This window comes from Ricinus communis, chromosome 7 (genome assembly GCF_019578655.1).
Source record: "Ricinus communis isolate WT05 ecotype wild-type chromosome 7, ASM1957865v1, whole genome shotgun sequence".
In the NCBI taxonomy this organism is placed as follows: Eukaryota; Viridiplantae; Streptophyta; class Magnoliopsida; order Malpighiales; family Euphorbiaceae; genus Ricinus; species Ricinus communis.
In genome coordinates, this window is record NC_063262.1 from 5,895,032 (window position 1) to 5,916,869 (window position 21,838).

At 34.6% G+C, this 21,838-nt stretch overlaps 1 protein-coding gene across 3 annotated transcripts; it reads left to right on the forward strand.

The window, feature by feature from the left end:
- Window positions 1-494: 494 nt before the first annotated feature.
- LOC8267045 (kinesin-like protein KIN-14B) lies at window positions 495-20,722 on the forward strand. 3 transcript variants are annotated; one of them, XM_048376530.1, is made up of 25 exons: window positions 851-989; window positions 1,479-1,591; window positions 1,708-1,810; window positions 3,519-3,642; window positions 3,965-4,110; window positions 4,281-4,451; window positions 4,644-4,750; window positions 5,297-5,428; window positions 5,595-5,773; window positions 6,734-6,895; window positions 7,159-7,250; window positions 7,865-8,016; window positions 9,590-9,763; window positions 10,000-10,146; window positions 11,995-12,183; window positions 12,718-12,789; window positions 13,440-13,495; window positions 13,602-13,818; window positions 14,385-14,576; window positions 14,684-14,875; window positions 15,219-15,569; window positions 17,513-17,611; window positions 18,629-18,769; window positions 18,861-19,019; window positions 19,984-20,722. In XM_048376530.1, the coding sequence occupies exons 5-25, from the start codon at window positions 4,017-4,019 to the stop codon at window positions 20,437-20,439; spliced, it is 3,534 nt and encodes a 1,177-aa protein (XP_048232487.1). In that variant the 5' UTR covers window positions 851-989; window positions 1,479-1,591; window positions 1,708-1,810; window positions 3,519-3,642; window positions 3,965-4,016; the 3' UTR covers window positions 20,440-20,722. The 3 variants fall into 3 exon arrangements, with proteins under 3 accessions (XP_048232486.1, XP_048232487.1, XP_048232488.1); XM_048376531.1 differs by lacking the exon at window positions 1,708-1,810; XM_048376529.1 differs by lacking the exons at window positions 1,479-1,591; window positions 1,708-1,810 and having other exon boundaries at window positions 495-989; window positions 4,024-4,110.
- Window positions 20,723-21,838: the final 1,116 nt, after the last annotated feature.

Genomic DNA, 21,838 nt, shown 5'->3' on the forward strand with positions numbered 1-21,838 from the left:
TTATTTCCGAGTTATCTTTATTGTAGTATGTTGGTTTTCATTTTTAAAATAAGCATAGACGAATAACTTCCTTTGTCGAATAATCTACGATCGGTTAAATTTTTTATAAATAAAAAAAATTAAATGGATGGATAAAAGATTAAGTAATAATTAATTAATGTAATTACTTAGCCATTAAATTGACCGGCTAGACATAAGTATAGTTATGGTCGCATTAAAAGATCTGTAGTTTATGCTATTGGGAGCCATTACTATGAAGTGGGTCCAGGTTCCAGGCTGAACCTACCAATCAAACACAAGAAGCTTGCCAGCTCATAAGAAGACAAAAAAGCAAAGCAGTTTATTTGGTTGATTATTAAAAAATTATTTTCAATATTTTTGATTTTGAAAAGAGAGGGAGCGAACAGTGGTCACGTGCATCACCACAGGTCCACAATTCATTCTCTCCTTATCGAATTGAATTGAGAGCGAAATGTAACCGAATTACAAGCGCACATAAACTAGTGTCCCTGAAGCCCAAAGAGTGTCCAACGTTAAAACGCCACCGTATAGACGCTATTACATCTCCAATTCTCCACCATTAAAATCTCGTTAGAGGGAAAAACAAAAACCAGCAGTGATGCCAACAAAAAGCTTCAATTTTGATGATGATCTCTAGGTAACACTAGGATAGACATTGATGTTTTCTTGTTAATTTTTAGAGAGAGAAACTGAGAGATAGAGAGATAGAGAGAAAGAGAGAGAGAAAGCTAGGGCTTTTTGAAATGGCGGAGCAGAGGAACAGATGGAACTGGGAGGTGACTGGATTTGAGACAAGGAAGTCATCGGCCCCGACCGTGGAGGCAGAGGAGGAACATAGAGTGGTGGCTGCTGCTCCGCTTTTACGGAGGTACTCGATCTCTAATGCTTCGGTTTTGCCAAGGGAGAATTTTGAGTTTTCTAAACAAGCTTTGGCTTCTAAAGTTCTTCGATTGAAGGATAAGATTAAGGTATATATGTAATGCATTTTGAATTATGTATTAAGCCCATTAGTGTTTTAATTACAGTAATTTGGAAAATGTTTGGTGAAAGTTTGATTTTTTCTTATTAATGTACTAATCATGAATTAAATAACGCAAATATTGGCACTTACTGTGTGGCTATGAAGTATTGGATTAAATGGGGTGGATAAGGTTGCACTACAATCCATTGAGTTTTGAGTTCAAAAGTTTACTACTTTTATCCAAATTTGCATAATGTTAGAAGCAAAAGAATAGCATGTATGGCTTTTTTGAGGTTTTCTTTCTCTTCTTCTTGTTTTCATTCTCGTCCTTGTCTTTACATTTGAAGAATGGGCTTGAACTTAGAGAAATGAAGTTTTGGGTAATGCATGTTGAGTTCAGTTCATGTATACCGTCCTTAGTTTATGTAGTTACCTTTGTGTTGGTGGTTTCTTAGTCTATTTATGGGATATTGAATTCTGCCCCTCTCTTCCGAAGTAAATTGGGCTTAAAAGGGAGAGGTGATGCTTCTTGGACATAGTAGCTTGCAGTATAGGGCTTTGCAGCAGAGTAGTTGTGAATCAAGCTGCATATAATGAGATTATTAGCAGGTAAGCTGAGGCTCTTAAAGAATGACCATATTGCATAATGTGATTTGTCCTTTTCTTTTTTCTAGTCTTGTAGATCAGTTTTCATAATGCAGGATCTTCCTTGTTGAACCTGACAGGGTTGAGTTGCTGGACTATAGCATTTCTGTGAACTAGCGACTGTGACAGACATGACTGATGGGCTTGTTTTAGTGGGGTTCTCACCTCTAATATATTGGATAGGTCAAGAATTTTTCTTTTTGGATGGTTTCTTGCTAGGATGTGAAAGCTTTATTTTTTTTCTTATGTGAACTAGGTTATGGTTGAAGAAAGGTTGCTAGGATGCAAAAGACCAACTTATGGTTGTTTAACGTATTTGTTTTCATTTTGATTTGCATGTTTTTGGTTGGACTATATTTGTTGGGATTTACATATTAACTGTAGCTGAGCAAGTGTACTCTTATTGTTCAAAAAAGGAAGAAATGTTACTGATTGACCCCTCTTACAAATTGACAAAACTGAACATGGTGGGAGGGCTTTTGGGAGCGAGGGGAAACCTTCCTTTGCTCCTGTAAATGATACATAATTCATTGGTAAATAATAGATCAGAATTCTTTTGTCTTTTTTTTCTTCCCCATTTTCAAACTTACTTAACTGTCAATAGGAAGAGTTGCAATGAAAAGGGATGCTAACATATTTAGTTATTTGTTGATAACATCCTACACATTTGTGTGTTCGTATATGATCATGATATATTTGCAAGACAATTATATTTAGCTGCTACTAAGGAATTTAAGATCCAATTTGATAATTATTGATTGATAAAAGAAAACTCCTAAAATTTGTGGATGGCAAATGGAATACTAATATGGATTCCATTCTCTATTCTCAAAATAAAAAATTTACTAATAAATCCAGCATTATTATACAAGTTAACTCTTCGTGATTTAAGTTTGGAAGATGTGGTAAAAACTGAGAAATAATTTAACTCTTTCACTTTTTATTTTTATGGTAATTTCTTTTGAAAATTTAACATTAGGGCTTCATTGTCCTTTATGGAGATTATTAGTACGGAAATATTTTATGAGAAAGTGAAATATTTTCTGTTTGGCTTTAACATTGAAATTCAACTACACAATTCTTTTTGGTGTTTTGGAGTACACCATAAAATTTAAGTTTATTTCAACTTAGAAACCATGGGAATGATTGGACCTGTGAGAACTCCATTTATTTTCCTGTGCTTAGTTTTAGTGTACTTGAATAAAGTGAAATGGGGTAAATTGTGGCGATCATGTATGATCTAATAAAGATAGACAACAGTTTGCATTGGTTTCTGAACTGGTGGATACATTTAATGTTTCTCATGATCCTTCTTTTCTGAGTTTGTAAAAGTATGGTAACTTTATTGTTTTCTTTTTAATTAGGAAATTATATTTTGCGGCCGCTTATTCTTCACATGTTAAACACTGGAAAACAGAGGCTTCTTTTGTTTGCGAAATAAATGAAGTTTAACATTATAGCATAATGGTGTTGCAAGGTTTTCAGGGTATTTTAGGAATACCATAAATGTTGACATGCCAATCATCTGATATTGTCAATTAGGACATGGGTCATGATCGGAAAAGAGTATGGAGGGGGCTATAATTTTAGGAAAATTCTGTCGTAACTTGTATGTGAAGGTGAAATTCTTGGGGTTTGAGTATAGTATGCCGTTGGTGTAGGAGATTCTTGGTTGATGGTCATATTCTTTTGGATTTGTGGATTATCTGTCTTGTAAATGATTTTCTTTCTTTCTTTTGGATTTTTGGATTATCTGTCTTGTAAATGATTTGTGGATTATCTGTCTTGTAAATGATTTCCTTTCTTTTTGTACTAGGGTTTCACCCCCTGGTACCCCTTAGTAAATTCTCACATGTATTGATAAAAAAACATGTTCACATGTTCTGAATAGCTTGCAAAAGAAGATTACCTGGAATTGAGGCAAGAAGCAAGTGATCTGCAGGAATACTCTAATGCAAAACTTGATCGAGTAACACGCTATTTAGGTGTTCTTGCTGAGAAAACTCGCAAGCTAGGTAAGGAATTGAGTTCTTCTCCAATTCTGTTTTGAACTGAATTAAATACTTTTAGAGGACAATCTTTCACCCTAGAGATGGGTGTTAGTCTTTCTGTTTGGAAATAACTTAATGCATTTGATGTGGATTTGTCTGAGATTACTTTTATAAGTTTTCTGTCAATCTTCTGTACGCATAAGAAGAATTAATATTGCATGCTAGTAAGATTGTGTTATGGACATAATTAATCCTTAAAATAGTGAATTTGTGAAAAAATTTCAAATATGTAAAACATTTTATGTGCTTCACACTGTCACACCATCTTTGCTTCTTTTTTCTCAAGGTTTTGTTGTTGGTGGGTTCTGTTGATGGATTTGAACTTTATCTAAATATAAATGCCAGATCAAGTTGCCTTTGAAACTGAGGCTCGAATATCTCCATTGATCCATGAGAAGAAAAGGCTGTTTAACGACTTGCTGACGGCCAAAGGTGCTAATCTTCTGTAACTTTATCTTTTCTGACTTGTCTGTAATGTGCAAACATTCACTTGTACTCAGTATTAATTCTTTTCTGTATGTAATTTTTTTTGAAATATACTGGATTGAGATAACACAATTTCATGAAGTAGTCACTTGATAAAACTAAGTTTTTAATTTCAGGAAATATAAAGGTTTTCTGTCGTGCAAGACCATTATTTGAAGATGAAGGTCCTTCCATCATTGAATTTCCCGATGAGTGCACTGTCCGCATCACTACTGGTGATGATACCATTGCCAACCCCAAAAAGGATTTTGAATTTGACAAAGTGTATGGACCCCATGTTGGACAAGGTTTTTATACAAAAACTTTTGCTATATATGTGAATCTTCTATGTATAATTTTTCTTTCTTATTAATCATAATGGCCCTAGGAAATGGGGAACTTTCTGGAACTCATCCTCAGTTATTGTTTTATTTTACTTGTGCCATGGCAGTGTGTCAGCTTCTGTATTAAACTTCTTGGCTTGGATGTTTGTTATGCAGCTGAACTGTTTAGTAATGTTCAACCATTTGTGCAATCAGCTTTGGATGGATACAATGTTTCAATATTTGCTTATGGACAAACTCGCTCTGGAAAGACACACACTATGGTCTCTCTCTCTCTCTCTCTCTCTCTCTCTCCAGATCTTTATATTTAATGTATTATGTTTGTGCATATAATATGTAGACAGGGACAAGCAGACACTCGTGTTTTTGTGTATTATATCTTTTTCCTTCATGCATGTACATGCATAAGAATGTGTTTCTGTGTAGATTAGTCGTAAAGGTTTTGTAAGTTTGAAATGCTTGATCATTATTATCATATTGTTGCATATCATATTACACATAAACATAGTCTTAAAAAATTAGAGTGGTTAAGTCTTAAGTCAGGTTGATTGGTGACATATCTTTTCTCCTTTTGGATCTGAAATTCTCTATGTTCATTCTTTAGACATCATAATCTTTTGAAAGCAGCTGAATAATTTTAAAAGAAACCAAAACATGTAGTGATTAAGCTAGATTTTCTATTTTGATTCTTCTGGTTTTGTTGCCTTTTGATGGCATTTAATTGCCTTCTTAGTATGCCTTTGGCATACTTTAGGAATCTAATATGTACATTGCTTCTTTGACATGATCTTACTTCTTTTTTCCTCCAGGAAGGATCTAGCCATGATCGTGGTCTATACGCACGATGTTTTGAGGAATTGTTTGATTTAGCTAACTCCGATTCAACTTCTACTTCTCGATTCAATTTCTTTGTCACAGTTTTCGAGCTTTATAATGAACAGGTCATGCGCTAATCTCTTTCTGTCTCTAGACTTCTTTTGTCCACTGTTTAATAGCTGAGTTTTCTGGGTTTAGTTTGTTGCATTTTATTTGGTTTGCATTGTGACTAAATTATAACTTCAACATGCCATCTTTGCTCTAATCTTGACCTTTTTCATGCTCTTACAGATAAGAGATTTGCTATCAGAATCAGAGAGCGGTCTGCAGAAGATTCACATGGGATTGGAAGAATCTCTTATCGAACTTGTGCAAGCAAAAGTAGATAATCCCTTAGAATTTTCTAAAGTCTTGAAAGCTGCATTTCAGGCTCGGGGAAGCAACATATCAAAGTTCAATGTTTCTCATTTGTATGGCTTATATTTTCTACCTGCTAAGACTGCTCTCTCTCTCTCTCTCTCTCCCTCTCTCTCTCATATGACGATACTTTGTTGTGCATTTACTTAGTCAACTATTAGAAGAAGAATTTATAACCTCTCCAGTCAGAAATAAATTCTTGGACAATGCGTTAGAAAAACACCATACTTAGGTTGTGAAGATTATTAAAATGATTGCGTTGATATATCATCAATCCTGAACTTAAATCACTTAATTATTTATGCTTAATGTGGTATATTTGTTTGAAAGGACCAGTTTTCGTTTGTGAAAATTAAACTTCATTCCTTACTGTATTTATTAATATTCAGACTCCCAGTAATCCTCGTCCTAATTTAAATGCATTATTCAATAAAAAACTATAAGCTTTTATTTCCTAAAAATAAGATTACATAATAAAACCTCAAAATAAGAATTGTTGCAGCGCAGAATCTCATGGATAACTTTCACTAATTTTCTCTGGAAAATTTAGAAATCACTACAATTCTAGGAAACTCACAAGAACCCCAATTAGCCGGGTTGGAATTAAAAGAAACGTAATTAAAAGTCATAAGACTGTTAAAAGGACAGCTGGGGGTCTCTTGTGGCTTGTATTATTAATTTTGGAGGACAGTTCTGAATATTTTGGTAGTGCCTTCTTTTTAAAGTTTGCTAAAATGTTATATTCCCTTGTGTTCCAACCTTTTTAGCTGTTAAAATTTTAATGAAATAAGCATCAAAGCTGCAACCTTAAACTTTACGCAGTGATCTCCAGAAAAAAGAAGAGACAAATCACAAGCTTGTTTATAGTACTAAGTTTATAATTTCTACAGCAAATTTATATATTGTTGTCAGGTTCTGCTATATATTGGGTGAAACTGCCATCAATTCTGTGGTGGTGATTTTAAGTTCTTATCTCGTTAATTTATGTAAATTTCTTGTCTTGCACTTGTCAGGATCATTACAATACATGTGTATTATAACAACTTGATCAGTGGAGAAAACTTGTACAGCAAACTTTCTCTTGTTGATCTGGCTGGAAGCGAAGGCTTAATTACAGAAGATGATAGTGGAGAGCGTGTGACAGACTTGCTGCATGTGATGAAATCACTTTCAGCGTATGTTGTGTTGGCACTTTTTCTTGTTTAATAATATTGAGGAGGTTTTTGGACTCGGGAGTTGTTGAAGCTGAGATTATTTCTTTTTTAGTTTTTTCTGGGAATAGAATATAGTTTGAGACACTTGGTTGGCAAGGTGGGGCATTTATTATCCACTTACTTTGTGAAGTTGCAATGATTTTGACATTTACGACCTGTCCTTTCCGAGTTTCATTTTATCATTCCATTGCATGGTCTTACTGCAATATATCTTTTGCTTGTAGGTTGGGGGATGTTTTATCTTCTTTGACTTCAAGGAAGGATGTTGTTCCTTATGAAAATTCAATGCTCACAAAACTACTTGCAGACTCCCTAGGTATCATGCTCTTGTCATGTATGAATGAAATTTTTTTCCAATGTTTCAGTATGAATTATAAGATCAACAAAATTGACTTCTTTAGAATGGCCTAAATGGTGATTTTCTAATTGTGCTCTATTCACATTATATTAAATTGTTCTTTAGTTTATTTGTTTTTAGGTATGTGGTTGCCATTTAATTGATGTTAATCCATTAGCTAATTGGTATACTGGGTACACATGGTAGGTATAATAGGTTTTGCTGGAATTTTGTTTTCTCGAGTAGTTTGAGTTCTTTTGATGTCAACAACTATGATAGAAACATTTATGCTTCATTGCTTAGATCTTCAACCAGAAATCACACTATGATGCTGTGAATCATGTTGGCCTTATTGTTGGATGATACAATACTGGTCCTTACTTCTTTTTGTGTTCTATCCAATGATCCATCTAGAATGTTGTTGCTATTGATCTGTCAGAAAAGAGTATTCTTCTATTTTTCTTTCAATAAGGAATTGAGTTCACTGCTTGTCCAATTGCTGCGTTCTTTCTCCCTCTTGTTTCCTTTACCTCAATAACCTTTTTCTTTCTTGATTAGGAATGGTCAATATTTCTTCCCTTTTCTTTTTGCAGGTGGAAGCTCAAAAACTTTGATGATACTCAATGTTTTTCCAAATGCAGCACATTTGTCCGAGACATTATCATCCCTCAATTTCTGCTCCAGGGCTCGAAACGCTATATTAAGCCTTGGAAATCGTGATACAATTAAGAAATGGAGAGATGTGGTAATTTCTTCTTCTTACTTTTAAAATCAGTGGTTTTGCTTAATAATTAATTGGTGTAGGATAGGGTGTCATGTATTTCATAATTAAAATAAACTCAACTTAGTAGCATACCTCTTGGCTGCATCAACTGTCGAGGACCTTGTGCAGACAAAATCTGGAACCAGCTTACTTTTCTTGCTTAGAAAAAGGGCCAATCATAGTAAAACAAAAGAATTGATAAATTTGGAGAACACACTTTGAGCATGATTTTGGTTTGTTTTTCCTTTCTTTAACGAGGAAAGAAGTTCTATTAAGAAATAAAGGAGATGATCATGTGGAGTATGTAATCCTCTTTTGGAATCAACATAGAACTACAGGAAAAAGCATAAAGCCAAGACTAATCTAATGACCCCCAATCGAGTTTAAGTAATACTTATTTAATTTTCCTTGAAAGCTCCTCAAGCATAAGCCCATAGAAGCAGACAAGTTACCTTGTGGACAGAACAAGTTGAGTGACAAGCTCTAAATTTTGAAAATGCATTTCCTGTTCGAACAAATTCTCCATAATACTGCCAAAAAAAATCCTAAATTTGGCATTTATGCTAACATAAATCCTCTTTGTTTTAAACCAACAAATATCTCCAGATAATGCTTGAAAGAACAGTAAAACACTAAAAGTTGATTTCGAGAATGAGGCGCACCATGCTTATAGCACATAACAAAATAAGCTGGAGGACCTTCCTTCTCTTATGCAATGCATCACTAGTATCCCTCCTTTTGAGATTTACTCGCCAAATGTAAGCCCTTGATTTGAGTGACACTTGTAACTTTTCGAATTTTATTGTCAAGTGAAAAAGATTTTATTAGTCCAGTGAAAAGAATAGTCATGAGAGGAACAAATGAATGGAAGAATTTGGTAGAGTCTTCCAGAGAATCTATAGACCAAATCCTCCTATGCGCCCTGGGCCGCCACTAGATAGACTCAACTCAACTAAGCCTTGATCCCAAACTACTTGGTGTTTGCTATGTGAATATGTTGTCTCCTTTGTACTCAGTTAAGACTTTCATTTATGCAGTTGAAGAGAATCTAACTAGTAAATGATGAATATAACTTCATCATCTCACTGTCATGAAGATTTCTATAAATTTTAGTGAAAGTTCTAGGAGAAGATATTGTTAGTATGAGCTAAAAAGTGGGAAACAGTAGCATTATCCAAAGCAAAAAATGTAATTAGCGAGGTAAGAAAAATATTTTGGACTGCACCAGATATCTTCCAGAAGCAAATACAAGTCCCATCATTAGTATTGTATTTATTAATAGGAAAAACAGAAATGTACCAGATATGAACTTCCAAAGGTTCTTATGTGTGAAATTTACTCTTGTTGTTGCATCTTCCATTTTGCTATTTGGGATTCATGTTCTTTTCTTGTTTACTTTTTTTTTTTCTGAACTTCCTGTTGGAAATATAACTGTTGAGTCTACATAACTTTTGTAGTTCAGCATGCCATAATCTAAAAATTCTTTGCTGGAACTTCATGGATATAGCACCATCATGGAAGATATCAATTCTCTAGTTTGTGACGGCTCTTGTAGGCAAATGATGCAAGGAAAGAGTTATATGAAAAGGAAAAGGAAATCCAGGATCTGAAACAAGAGGTTTTGGGACTAAAGCAAGCGCTTAAAGATGCTAATGATCAGTGTGTCCTACTCTACAATGAAGTTCAGAAGGCATGGAAAGTCTCATTCACATTGCAATCAGACTTAAAGGTTTGTAATTTGATGATTTTTATATACTTGCTATTTTTTGATGAATGATGACATGCATCTGTGTTTCATTGCAAAAGCTCTACATTCTCTTTATTCTTTTGGGTTGGGTATTGGTATAAGATTGTTTATAGTTCCCTGCTTCTTCCACACCTCCAAATTCCATGTCTTACAATTAATAATGTTGCCGCTTCAGGTAAGTACTAAATTGTTTCATTGCTTTTGTTTGATTGATGCAGTCTGAGAATATCATGCTTGCAGACAAGCATAAGAATGAAAAGGAACAAAATACTCAGCTTAGAAATCAAGTGGCTCAGTTGTTACAAATGGAACAGGAGCAGAAAATACAGATGCAGCAACGAGATTCCACAATTCAGACATTGCAGGTTGGTGTGTATCAATTTTCTTTTATATCGTGAGGTTCTTTAATAGATTTTAGTAGGTATAATCATAAAGTTTCTTTCACTTACATGGAATTACCATGTCATGCTACTTCCACATGAATGCAATATTATTCATTTATTTTATGAGGATTAAGAGTTCTGGCTGTTGATGAATATCTTTTCTGCTTAATGTGCTCTACCTAGAACTGCTTTGACATTTCTCTCATTCTTGATATGAGCATGTTTCCAGGTTGTATCAGGGCTTTAACTAATGTATAGGTTATGGTATTAGCTATCGGTCTCAGTTGTGCTCTTAGCTTGTATGTGATCGTATTGCTGGCAGTCTGGCAAAACTATGATTATTCTTTTGAAAAAAAAGGCTTAAATTCATAATTTATTATCAATTTAACTAAAAATTCAACCAATTATTATAATAAATATCAAACAAACTATTCACTCACATGAAATCATGAGGGCAATAGCGTGTAATAGTTTTGCTTCATAAGAAAATAATGAATTTATATGAAGAAACCACTTTCTACAAAAATGTCTATATATAAAAAAGAAGATGAAAAAGGGTTGACTATCCAAATGCAGAATTCATAAGAAATCAACTTTGGAATTTTTTTTAAATGTACATATAGCCCGATTCATATAAGTGAGCTGCCAATTGCAAAACAAATTACAGTTCAAGCCCAGAAGATACTAGGGCTTTAAAAGAAGAAAGCTTTCATTAGAAACTAGGGAAGCTCGAGAGATGGATATAGAAAAGCAGAAAGAAAAATGTCCAGCTACCGAATTCCAGCCCCTGTTCCAATTGCTTATTTCAATATGACAAAGTGTGTAGATTAAAATTCACAAATGATAGGTTTATTGGGATTGTTGAAGTTAAAACATTTTGAATCCTAACAATCAATGAGTGGAAGAGTAACGTGGACCTCCAAAGCTCTATGCATATCATTTGAAATATAATCAAATGGATACTTGGGTTACTAATGTATCCCTCGGTTTGTTTTATGCATGCAAACTGATATGTGCTAAGGATGAGTTTTTGAGTACAGTGGATTCTTTCAATTTATTCTTTTCTTTTAACTTCTTGCAGTTAAATACCCCTTATTAATAATATGAACTACATTTCTAGCATTTCCTTTTCTTTTTCTTTTTTCTTTTTAAATTTTTTAGGGACTATCTAACTTAAGTTAAAGCGTGCGCTATATTATTGAGATGCAAAATTTGATTTTTCAGTAAGCAAACCCTTCTCTTTCTGAATACTGATTTTATCATATTAACTCACTAGTTTAAACTTTATCCAAAGACGGTTTGGTGTAAGTGTTAATTCGACCGACAAATTCTAACTCGTAAAAATTGTACAAGTTGACTTGCAAGTTTAACAACTATGCCTCCTCTTCTTTCTTTCTTTTACTTTCCTCAAATGGCAAGTTCCATTTGGCATGCTAAAAAACCCATATGCACCAGGCAATACAACTCATATTGATTAATAATATCTAAAACCTGGCTTGCATTTATATATTTTATTTATATTAGTGCTACACAACTTGAATAAATCTTATGAATTTTTGTATCGAGTAGTTGGATGAGAGAAAAGTGGACATCTTGGGAGGGTTGGATCTATAACTAACTAAATGACTTTCAAATAAACCAATCAAAACAATTCATGTAGCTATTTTTCACTTCATAAGAAATAGAGTTTTCCTTTTTCACATTTTTGTGAGTTAGAGCTTAGTTAAAATTAGAATGAAAATAAAATGTCTAACTGTTGTTTCTCTTGTTCTAGTCAAAACTTGTTGTACATTGTCATATGATGATGTAAACACTTGCATTATTACGTAGGCCAAAATCAAAAGCATGGAGTCACAGCTCAATGAAGCGCTTCGTTCCAATGAAGGTAGGTCAGCACTTGATTCAGAATTAGGGCCTGGAGTTTCTTCGATTTCCAAGGCAACTGGGGATGGCATGGATTCTTCAGCAGTAACCAAAAAGCTTGAAGAAGAACTTAAAAAACGTGATGCACTGATTGAGGTTTGTTAACTCTACAAACCTACATGTTAAAATAGTTATGAATATTCAAAATTTAACTGAAATCTGGACATCATTGCATAAGCCTCGACCTACGTGACAATAGGCCTATTTGAAATTGTTGTTGAGCGAAAAGAAATAGGTTTAGAATTTCTTTGATTTAATACATATATATATATTGCTTTTGTCAAACTTGCTTTTGGAAAAAACATCAATTCACCTGCTTCTTTTGGAAAGCAGTTTTCAAACTCAAAATCTTTTCTTTTCTTTTTTTGTTTTTTTTTGAAAATTGGGTTTTGCAGAAGCAGTCCCAAAAGGGCTCAATGGAAGCTCCAGGTAATGCATTTGCATAAACCTGCTTACTTTCCTTTCTCCATGTGAATGGTATGGCCCTTATGGAGAAAAGGTAAGGAAAAGCAAGTACTGAATGATTTATGTGGTTTTCCTATCATCATGAATCCGTCAATCTTATTCCCGACTTTATGGTCTTGCTTTCATATCCTTTACTTATTATTGACCATAACTGTGATATTGCAGAGACTGCATGAGGAAAACGAAAAATTGTTTGATAGATTAACAGAGAAAGCATCACTAGTTGGATCTCCCCAGGTATTTTTTTTGCAATACTGTGAGGACATGTTTATATTTATTTTTATGCATGTATATATTGTTTTTTTGCTGATTCAACATCTGCATGCTTTTCAAATTTCTGTACCTTTTTGTCGGTATTATTCATTTCCTTCATTTACATGAAGTTACTATAAGTAAATCATTTGAAATTTGAGGGTTCTGTGAGCTGTTTCACTTCACTTGTCAACATCATGCTATGTATATGAGTTAGGTTTAAAGAACTTAAAAATAAGGCTCGGTATATGACACTGACTATCACCATCCATGTAAACTCCAAGATTTTAAAATCATTTGCTGATTCCAATTAGCTGAATGGTAATCTTGCATCGAGAAAAGCTTTTCTCTAGTGGCTTTCCAAATATGTATGTTTATGTATTTGTATGCAGGTAGGCAGGCATGAAAGTATTTATTTTAGATCAGGTTGTTAAAAATTATGTATCATGTTCTGCTGGTCTGCTGGCTTTTATATGTTCACTGTTGTGCTTCCAAACTTCTATTGAGTTTTGTGTAAATTTTTTCACAGTTTCTGGTATGCCTAGTGGGATACTATCAATCTACTTTTGGCAATGATTCTTCTATTATTCACCTAACAATTGTATCTAAGTTTTAATTTCTACATTCTTTCTCAGGTGGCAAGTCCATCACCCAGAGGAACAGTTAATGTTCAGACACGGGACATGGCAAGGTGTTATTCTAACACATTAAAGTAGATTTGATGGTTTTCTGTTTCTTATCTTCTTCATAGCCTTGTAGCTATATGCTGATTTCCTGTAATGTTTCTTTTATAACAGGAATGATAGCAACAATAAAGGACGTTCTATGGATGTTTCTTCACCACTGGTAGCAGATAAGACAGATGGCACAGTTGCTCTGGTTAAGTCGGGTTCTGAGAGTGTTAAATCTACACCAGCAGGAGAGTATCTTACAGCTGCCCTTAATGACTTTGATCCTGACCAATATGACAGCCTTGCTGCAATTTCAGATGGAGCAAACAAGCTTTTGATGCTGGTACGTGTTTAATTGTTCTATAATTCGGTTTGAACGATGACTTTACAGACTCACTATGATCTGTTTGCTGTTTCGAAAAAAAAATTGTATTGGTCTTATAATGTATAATCAATGTGAAAGTGGGGAATAAATGTGCTGTACCTTCTCATGGATAAGGCATAGAAAAGTTAGATCTATTCTAGTGCTTTTCTGACCAAATAGCTTATGCACTCATGTTTCTTTATCTTGGTTAATTTTTCAATTGAAATAATTGTCAGAAAATCTTAGCTGTAGGAATTTTTATTATTTGTCTCTGCTCATTCCTCTATTATCTTTTTTCTGGTTTGATATTCTGATGCTTCATGTTTGTTGTTTGTCCTTTAACTTTTCAACTGGTTCCTGAGGGTAAACAGATGCTTTTATGTCTGTCCTGCTACTTAGAATTAACAATGATTAGGCTTGATAATAGATAAAGAGAGCACATTGAATTTCCTATCTCTCTGGCTGAAAAATTTACATTATATGGCCTCATATTTTCTGTTTTTCCAAAATTCTGTCTTTCCTGTTTGTAACTATTGCTATTACAGGTGCTTGCAGCAGTCATTAAAGCAGGTGCTTCTAGAGAGCATGAAATACTTGCTGAAATTAGAGACGCTGTGTTCTCTTTTATCCGTAAAATGGAGCCTAAAAGAGTGATGGATACCATGCTTGTTTCTCGGGTTAGAATTCTGTATATAAGATCTTTACTTGCTAGGTCCCCAGAACTGCAGTCTATAAAGGTAAAAATATGATGGCCTTTTATTCGCTTCTCTTCTGAGAATATCTTCTGTCACCTGTATCTCCACTGAGATCACTATGCATGCTGTTTTACTTTCTACATTTGTAGGTTTCTCCTGTTGAGTGCTTTTTAGAGAAGGCTAATACTGGACGAAGTAGAAGTTCCAGCCGAAGTAGCAGTCCTGGAAGATCTCCCGTGCGTTATGCAGATGACCAGATCCAGGGATTCAGGGTGAATATAAAGCCAGAAAAGAAGTCTAAGTTGTCGTCAGTTGTTTTAAGGATGCGAGGAATTGATCAGGTAGCTGCTGTCATATTGTGCTATTTGCTGTTTTCTATTGTTCCACAATTTTGCTAAAAGAAAATGAAATTGTGGCTTCCTACAATGGATATCAAGCATTTGTACTAGGCGCAACCAAATCTAACTCAACCGAACCAAACTGGATACAAAGAGGAACTGTTTTAGGATTTGAATGGGCTGCGGGATTTTAGTTTAGGGCATGCTCACTTTTTTTCTCATGACATTATCGTGAAATTTGAATTTTGGAGCCACTTGGTTATGCTTCTGAAGCAATTTTTTGCAAGATATTCCTTCATGTTGGAAATGTACTCCAAGTCTTAGAATCTTCTTTTCATGTTCACAGGATACTTGGAGGCAACAGGTTACTGGTGGAAAATTAAGAGAAATACAAGAGGAAGCAAAAAGTTTTGCTATAGGGAACAAGGGTCTTGCTGCTCTCTTTGTTCACACTCCAGCTGGTGAGCTGCAACGACAAATTAGGTCCTGGCTTGCAGAACATTTTGAGTTTCTTTCTGTTACAGGGGATGATGCCTCAGGGGGGAACACTGGCCAGTTAGAACTCCTTTCAACTGCAATTATGGATGGCTGGATGGCTGGACTGGGTGCTGCACTGCCCCCCAGTACTGACGCACTTGGGCAACTTCTGTCTGAGTATGCAAAGCGGGTCTATACTTCCCAATTGCAACACTTAAAGGTATATCTCTTCATTGGTTGTAACCTATTGTTAGGCAGCTGTTTCTGAATGAACATGTTATGGGTTTGATGGTAGGGTCAATGTGAACTTTAGATGTGATGACTGAACCTGGTGATAACCTTCTGCTTATTGTTCACTCATATTTGCATCCAAGTTCCTTTTTTGCAAACATACGCTTTGTCATCTTTGGGAAGCTTTATTTCTCATGGAGTCATTTCTCACTAATATTCGGTGGAGAAATTTTTGGTCTCTGTATGCATTGCCAACCAAATTCTGTTTGATCCTTATTGCATCGTCCCTTCTACTGAAGTTCTTCTTGGGGTAGGGCTTTAAAGATTCTGATCGAATATGTGAGAAAGTGTGTCACTGGGTAACTATACAAGGTACAGGTACTGCTATTTTACATGATTAGGCTTGTCTAAGAAAGCATATATTTCATGGTTTTGTTTTCTTTCATATCTCTTCTTTCTGGAGAGGAATTCTTTGGTGCTGAAAGGAGTCATATCCATTCTTGTGGGGTATTGGCATTTTTCCAGAGAGCATAGGTTTGGTCACAGCAGTGATGCTTCACCGAGGATGGAGTTTCATTGTAAATATTTTCTTGAAGATAGAGATAACTGAGCTGTTGAGAAAACAGTCTTTAACAGATATATTTGACACTTCAGATAAGAACTTGGAGAGGATTTATTGCTACAATGTTGAGAGTGGGGTTTTGTTTAGAGGAGTGATTTTATTCAGAACTTGAAGATGTAGATGCTGTGTACTGTAGTGTACTTCTCATGGAACCTCGGGTGAAATTTTTGTGCATGCAACTAGAATCTTGAAAATGACTGGGATGGAAAACCAAAAGATTTAATCTGGAGTGAGAAAATAGAGCGGAGCTTTTGGTTTATATCATGGTTGTTAAAACAAAAGATTTAATCTGGAGTGAGAAAATAGAGTGGAGCTTTTGGTGCATATCTTGGTTGTTAAAAGTCTTGTACCTGAATCTACCGGTAGAACACTACATTGATAAATGCACAACATACAAATATCCAAGAACTCTGGTCGCCCTTTTCTCCCATGAAATTGTTTTAACAATCCTTCTTCTTCCTCCCCTTCTTCTCTGTCTCTCTCCATCTGCATGTAGTGCAGTCAACCTTTAAAAGCTTGGAGCTTTGGAATAAACCTGGAGGAATCTTTCCTGGTACTGTATACTCTTTTGTGCAGATATAGTCTGCTCTGTTGCAAATTATCTTATGATTGTATCGTGGTAGTTCGCTATAATTACTGAAAAGACATGGAGCTTCAGAATAAACCTAGAAATTTTGGGATCCAAAGTTTCAGTTCATTTCAGCAAGCAACTGTTTGGGAAGGAAAAGCTACCAGTTGTGGTGTATGTTCAAGGTTATTTACCGGTGTTTTATCTTCATTTTGTAGAACTCTACTTCATATATTCAGGAAGTGATCGTCTGTTTGTATACTGAGAATTTCCTTTGTCATTGGGTCTGATTGTGCTACGAATCCCTCAATTAAACAGATATATCAAGGGGCTATCTAATGGCATGTCCTCTTATGATTTCAGAATAGTTGCTCCATTGTTCTCTTTCTCTGTTGCTCAACTTCTCATCATTTCATGGTAACTTGGGATCTTTGAGCCAAATGATCACTGAAATTTTGCTCTGTTGCATCACTTTATTAATGATGGTATAATGATATAGTCGTTTTCGATAGTACCCTATGTTGTGGTGCTTTTTCTTCAATTGGCAGCTTTTGTATATTTATGCCCAAATATTATCTGGTGTGAGCTGAAAGAATGTGTTTAAGATTCTATTTTCAAAAAGAATTGTGATATGACGATCTCTTCTTTTCTTTCCCAAGAGCATCTTAGTTGTGCTTTAATGGGGTTGTTGGTGACTGGGGGCATTCTTGTGCACCTTCTAATGTTTCAGTGTTTTTGTCAGGATATTGCTGGCACCTTAGCAACTGAGGATGCAGAAGATGCTACACAAGTAGGAAAACTGCGTTCAGCTCTTGAATCTGTTGATCACAAGAGAAGAAAGGTTAAAATTCACTAAAGCAGCATTTATCTAGCACATACACATTTACTTGTCATTCTTTGGTGATTATTTCAACTGCTGCTATTCTCTTGAATGTTTAATTTGTGACTGTATGGATGAACTACAAATTCTGTATCTCAAAACAGAAATAAAGTAAAATGTCATGAAGGAAATTTAACAGCCAAAACAATGAAAATTCAGTTAAGAAGACATTGATTTTGAAATTTTGCTCGAGCTGACTTGCTATAGGATTTTGATAATAGAACATTCATTTCTCAGAGAGGGAGGAAGGGAGGGGGTTCGGGGGGGTTGAGGAGACCCCTTCCTTTTTGAAAATTAGTTTCTCCAATTGCAAACTCTTTCCAACAGTGCAGGTAATGGCAAAATGGTTGTACTTTAGTTTCAACATCCTAACAGCTGAAACTGATTGTTATTTTGGTCATGGAACCTGTGGGTAACAATGCTTGGATTTTATCTGTGTAAATTCTAGGAAAAAATATAAGATGAGAATTTACTGAAGACTTGGTCTATAATATTTGTATTATAGTAACAACGATCTCCATGATTCTTAAAATTTCTGGTTTTAAAACCAACGACTAAAAGCTGATATTTATTAACAATTTTTTAGATGATTCTAACTAAGATAAAAGTTTTGGTTTGATTTAAAATGGGGAAAAGTGTTGGACATGTTGGAAAAAGATCTTCAGTCTGATTCATGAAAACCTTCAGGTCCTCAGTTGATTTTCCCTTACTCTGCATTTATTGAATTCAGATATTTGTTTCTAATGTCTGCTTTTATATTATATGTACATTAACATTTGTACTTGAGGTGAGAACAAACTTGTGGAGGGTCAGTATGCCTTCTATAGTACATGGGTGTATGGATGATTGATCTTTTGACTTTCCATCTATTTTTAAGAATGAAAAAGACTTCTGGTTGAGTGTGCATCTTGTGCTTTGACAATTTCGTTTTCTAAAAGGTATCATCTTGGCTTAAGTTGCTGTATTTCTTTTTGTCAGACTTTGCAACAAATGAGAAACGATGTAGCCTTATTAACATTGGATGATGGCAGTTCACCTGTTCATAATCCTTCAACTGCTGCTGAGGATGCACGATTAGCATCTCTAATTTCACTTGATGGCATATTGAAGCAAGTCAAGGTTTTCTCTCTTCTGAAACTGTTCTGTTATATGATCATTGGATTGAAGTGGAATAAATAACAAGCGAATAGTTCAATTACTATTGGAACAGGATATATTGCGACAATCCTCTGTAAACACCTTGAGTAAAACTAAGAAGAAAGCGTTGCTTAGTTCTCTTGATGAACTCGGGGAACGGATGCCTTCCCTTCTGGAAATTGATCATCCATGTGCTCAGCGCCAAATTGCGGATGCTCGTCATGCTGTTGAGGTATTTATATATGGTTTTTCTTTCCACCGGCTAGTTTCGTTCAGAGATTTGTTTCCTGTTTGTTGGACTGGAAATTATTCGGAATGTGGGAACTAGTGGATGTGCTTTGTTGGTAGGCGCAGGCTTGACTGACTTGTTGCATGGACTGTTTGGCCTGGCTGAGACACCTGATCAAATCATTTGAACATCTGAGCTTACTTTAAATTGCCAGATATAAATCATCTCAAATCCACACTTTGTTTCAAATTGCAAATTTAATGTTATGAACAACTTATAGGACCATACGCTTACTTAATTGTGGTTTATCCACTTCTATATATGAGTTATGACCTCTTAGTAAATTTAATTGCTCAAAGGTGAACCCAATGCATGAGGTTTCACATTTTCAGAAAATTGGGGGAAGGTCGTCTGTTCTGTGTAGTCTTGCCTGCTGTTTTACAGAGGCTGTTTTCACAAATTGACCTGGTAACCTTTCAGTCACAAAGGAGCAGGTTTACCATTGGGCCAAGGCTCAATCTCAAACTTAATTCTTGTACAAAAAAACTTAAATAAAATAGAAAAATAAGTTTAATTATTGATACACTTGTCTTTCTAATTATTATGTTTGCAAGTCTGAAGTCATTGTAACTCTTGATAAACACGACAACAAAATGAAGAAGTCATGCTCTAACGTATTGAATTGATTTTATGCTGCATAGTAAGGCTGGGGGAACATAGTAACAATTCATTATTTAAAGGAACAGAATAAACTTTTCTTGTACAGGTAAAACCTATGAATGTTGCGTCCTTTTCTTTTTTCTCCCTGTAATATTATTAATGCTTGATTTCCATGTTCAAGAAGAAAGTTTGGATATTGAAATGTACTTCTGAATCTTCAACTGAATGTGGATTGTCTGAGTCAGCTTGATTGCCATACTATTATTTTACCTGAACTAATTTTTCAGTCTTTCTTACATTGTTACAGTCAACTCCTGAAGAAGATGACCGACTAAATGAGTTGGCAGATGCGAGGAAATCATCTACAGATTTGGTGTCTGGTACTGAAACTGATGTGGCACAGTGGAATGTATTACAATTCAACACGGGGTCTACAACACCGTTTATCATAAAATGTGGAGCAAACTCGAACTCTGAATTGGTGATCAAAGCAGATGCCCGGGTTCAGGAACCTAAAGGAGGTGAGATCATAAGGGTGGTTCCAAGGCCATCAGTATTGGAAAATATGAGTTTGGAGGAAATGAAGCAAGTATTCTCCCAACTACCTGAGGCATTAAGCTTGCTGGCTTTGGCAAGGACTGCAGATGGCACGAGAGCTCGGTATTCTAGACTGTACAGAACATTAGCCATGAAAGTTCCGTCATTGAGGGACCTAGTTGGTGAACTTGAGAAGGGGGGAGTGCTGAAAGATGTAAGATCATGAACACATGAAAACAAGGTATATTGATGAGAAATTAATATATGCCCCTCTTGTATTGCAATGTGGTGATAAATTATTTTTATTTTGGTGGGAAGAGGACTTGGGGCTTGGAGGAGTTAGGTGTTATGTGTTGAAAGAAATTGGTGTTGTAGTTTATTCTGGGCGAAGAAAGTCGTTGTATTTGAAACCTGTATTAGATTTACAGTGTAATGTATCACACGTATGGTCGGATATTATTGTTTATATAGTTAACAATTTTGTGTAAAATTCATTCCTTCTTTTGTCATGCATCATTTCCGCCAAGGATGGAACAAAGAGTTGTGATATGTTAATATTTCTTTTTTGTTTATTGAACTCTGGCAATTTCCATTGTTTTCATGCAAAGACACGATATCTTAACCCTGAAACTTTTAATGTGTGTATTCTGTACTCTGCAATTGAACATAATGGAATACCAAAATTAAAACTTCAACACTAACTACACTATCTTTTTTCAGCAGAGCTGTAAATGATAAAATTTCTCATAAATTACTTGGAGTTCGGCTTCATAAAATTTTGTTGGAATTCGTTAGCACCGACAAACTAAGTTCAAGCTTGTCAATATTTGGCTCTTTGCGAGCTGGTTTATTTATAAATTCATAGCTTCATTATTAGCTAATTTATTTATGGATGTATTAATAATTATCTAAAAAATTAAATGTAATTTTTATATTGTAACTATTATATGTATATCAATTTATATGAATTAATGTGTAAAAATATTTTTATTTTTATTATATTTAGTAACTAACTTGTATTAAATATTAAATGTTTAATATTTAATCAATTCAAAAAAAGTAATAAATTAAAATACTAAAGCAATAAAGTTTAGAAATTCAAGTTAAATTTAGAATTTTAATAAGCCAAGTTTAAAGAATTTTAATTTTGACTCGAGCTTATTGTTGTTCAACTCAGTCATTTCAAATTTATGTAAAATAATAGTGAACTAAATTCAAAACTGGACCAAATTGAACTCAATTCAATTTATTAAAACTTGAATTGGCTCGATTTGTTTCCGGTCATAGGCTTCAGCCTATTAATCGTGAAGATATGATTTTGTTAATAATATTGTATCGATAAAAAATGCGACAGTAAGATGTTGCTTCAGAATCTATGAAAATCTTTAATCATTTTATAAACGTCAAATACATATTTATATCTGTGAACTTTGATAATTTAATCAGTTTATCATTTTAACTTTCAATTTTAGTGAATAAATACCTAACTTTGCTATTTTGTGATATTTGAGCACTCTTTAACACGTGTATTCATTCAATATATTCACATGTATTGCATAGAAATATTTAAATATCACCAAACAATAAAGTTCAAATATATGTTAGGTTAAATTGAAGTGACATGT

Coding starts and splice junctions, on each gene's coding strand:
- LOC8267045 (XM_048376529.1), top strand. CDS start 765: ATGGCGGAGCAGAGGAACAGATGGAACTGGGAGGTGACTGGATTTGAG. Junction 3,643..4,023: donor TGAGAAAACTCGCAAGCTAG/GTAAGGAATTGA, acceptor TATAAATGCCAG/ATCAAGTTGCCTTTGAAACT. Junction 5,429..5,594: donor TCGAGCTTTATAATGAACAG/GTCATGCGCTAA, acceptor ATGCTCTTACAG/ATAAGAGATTTGCTATCAGA.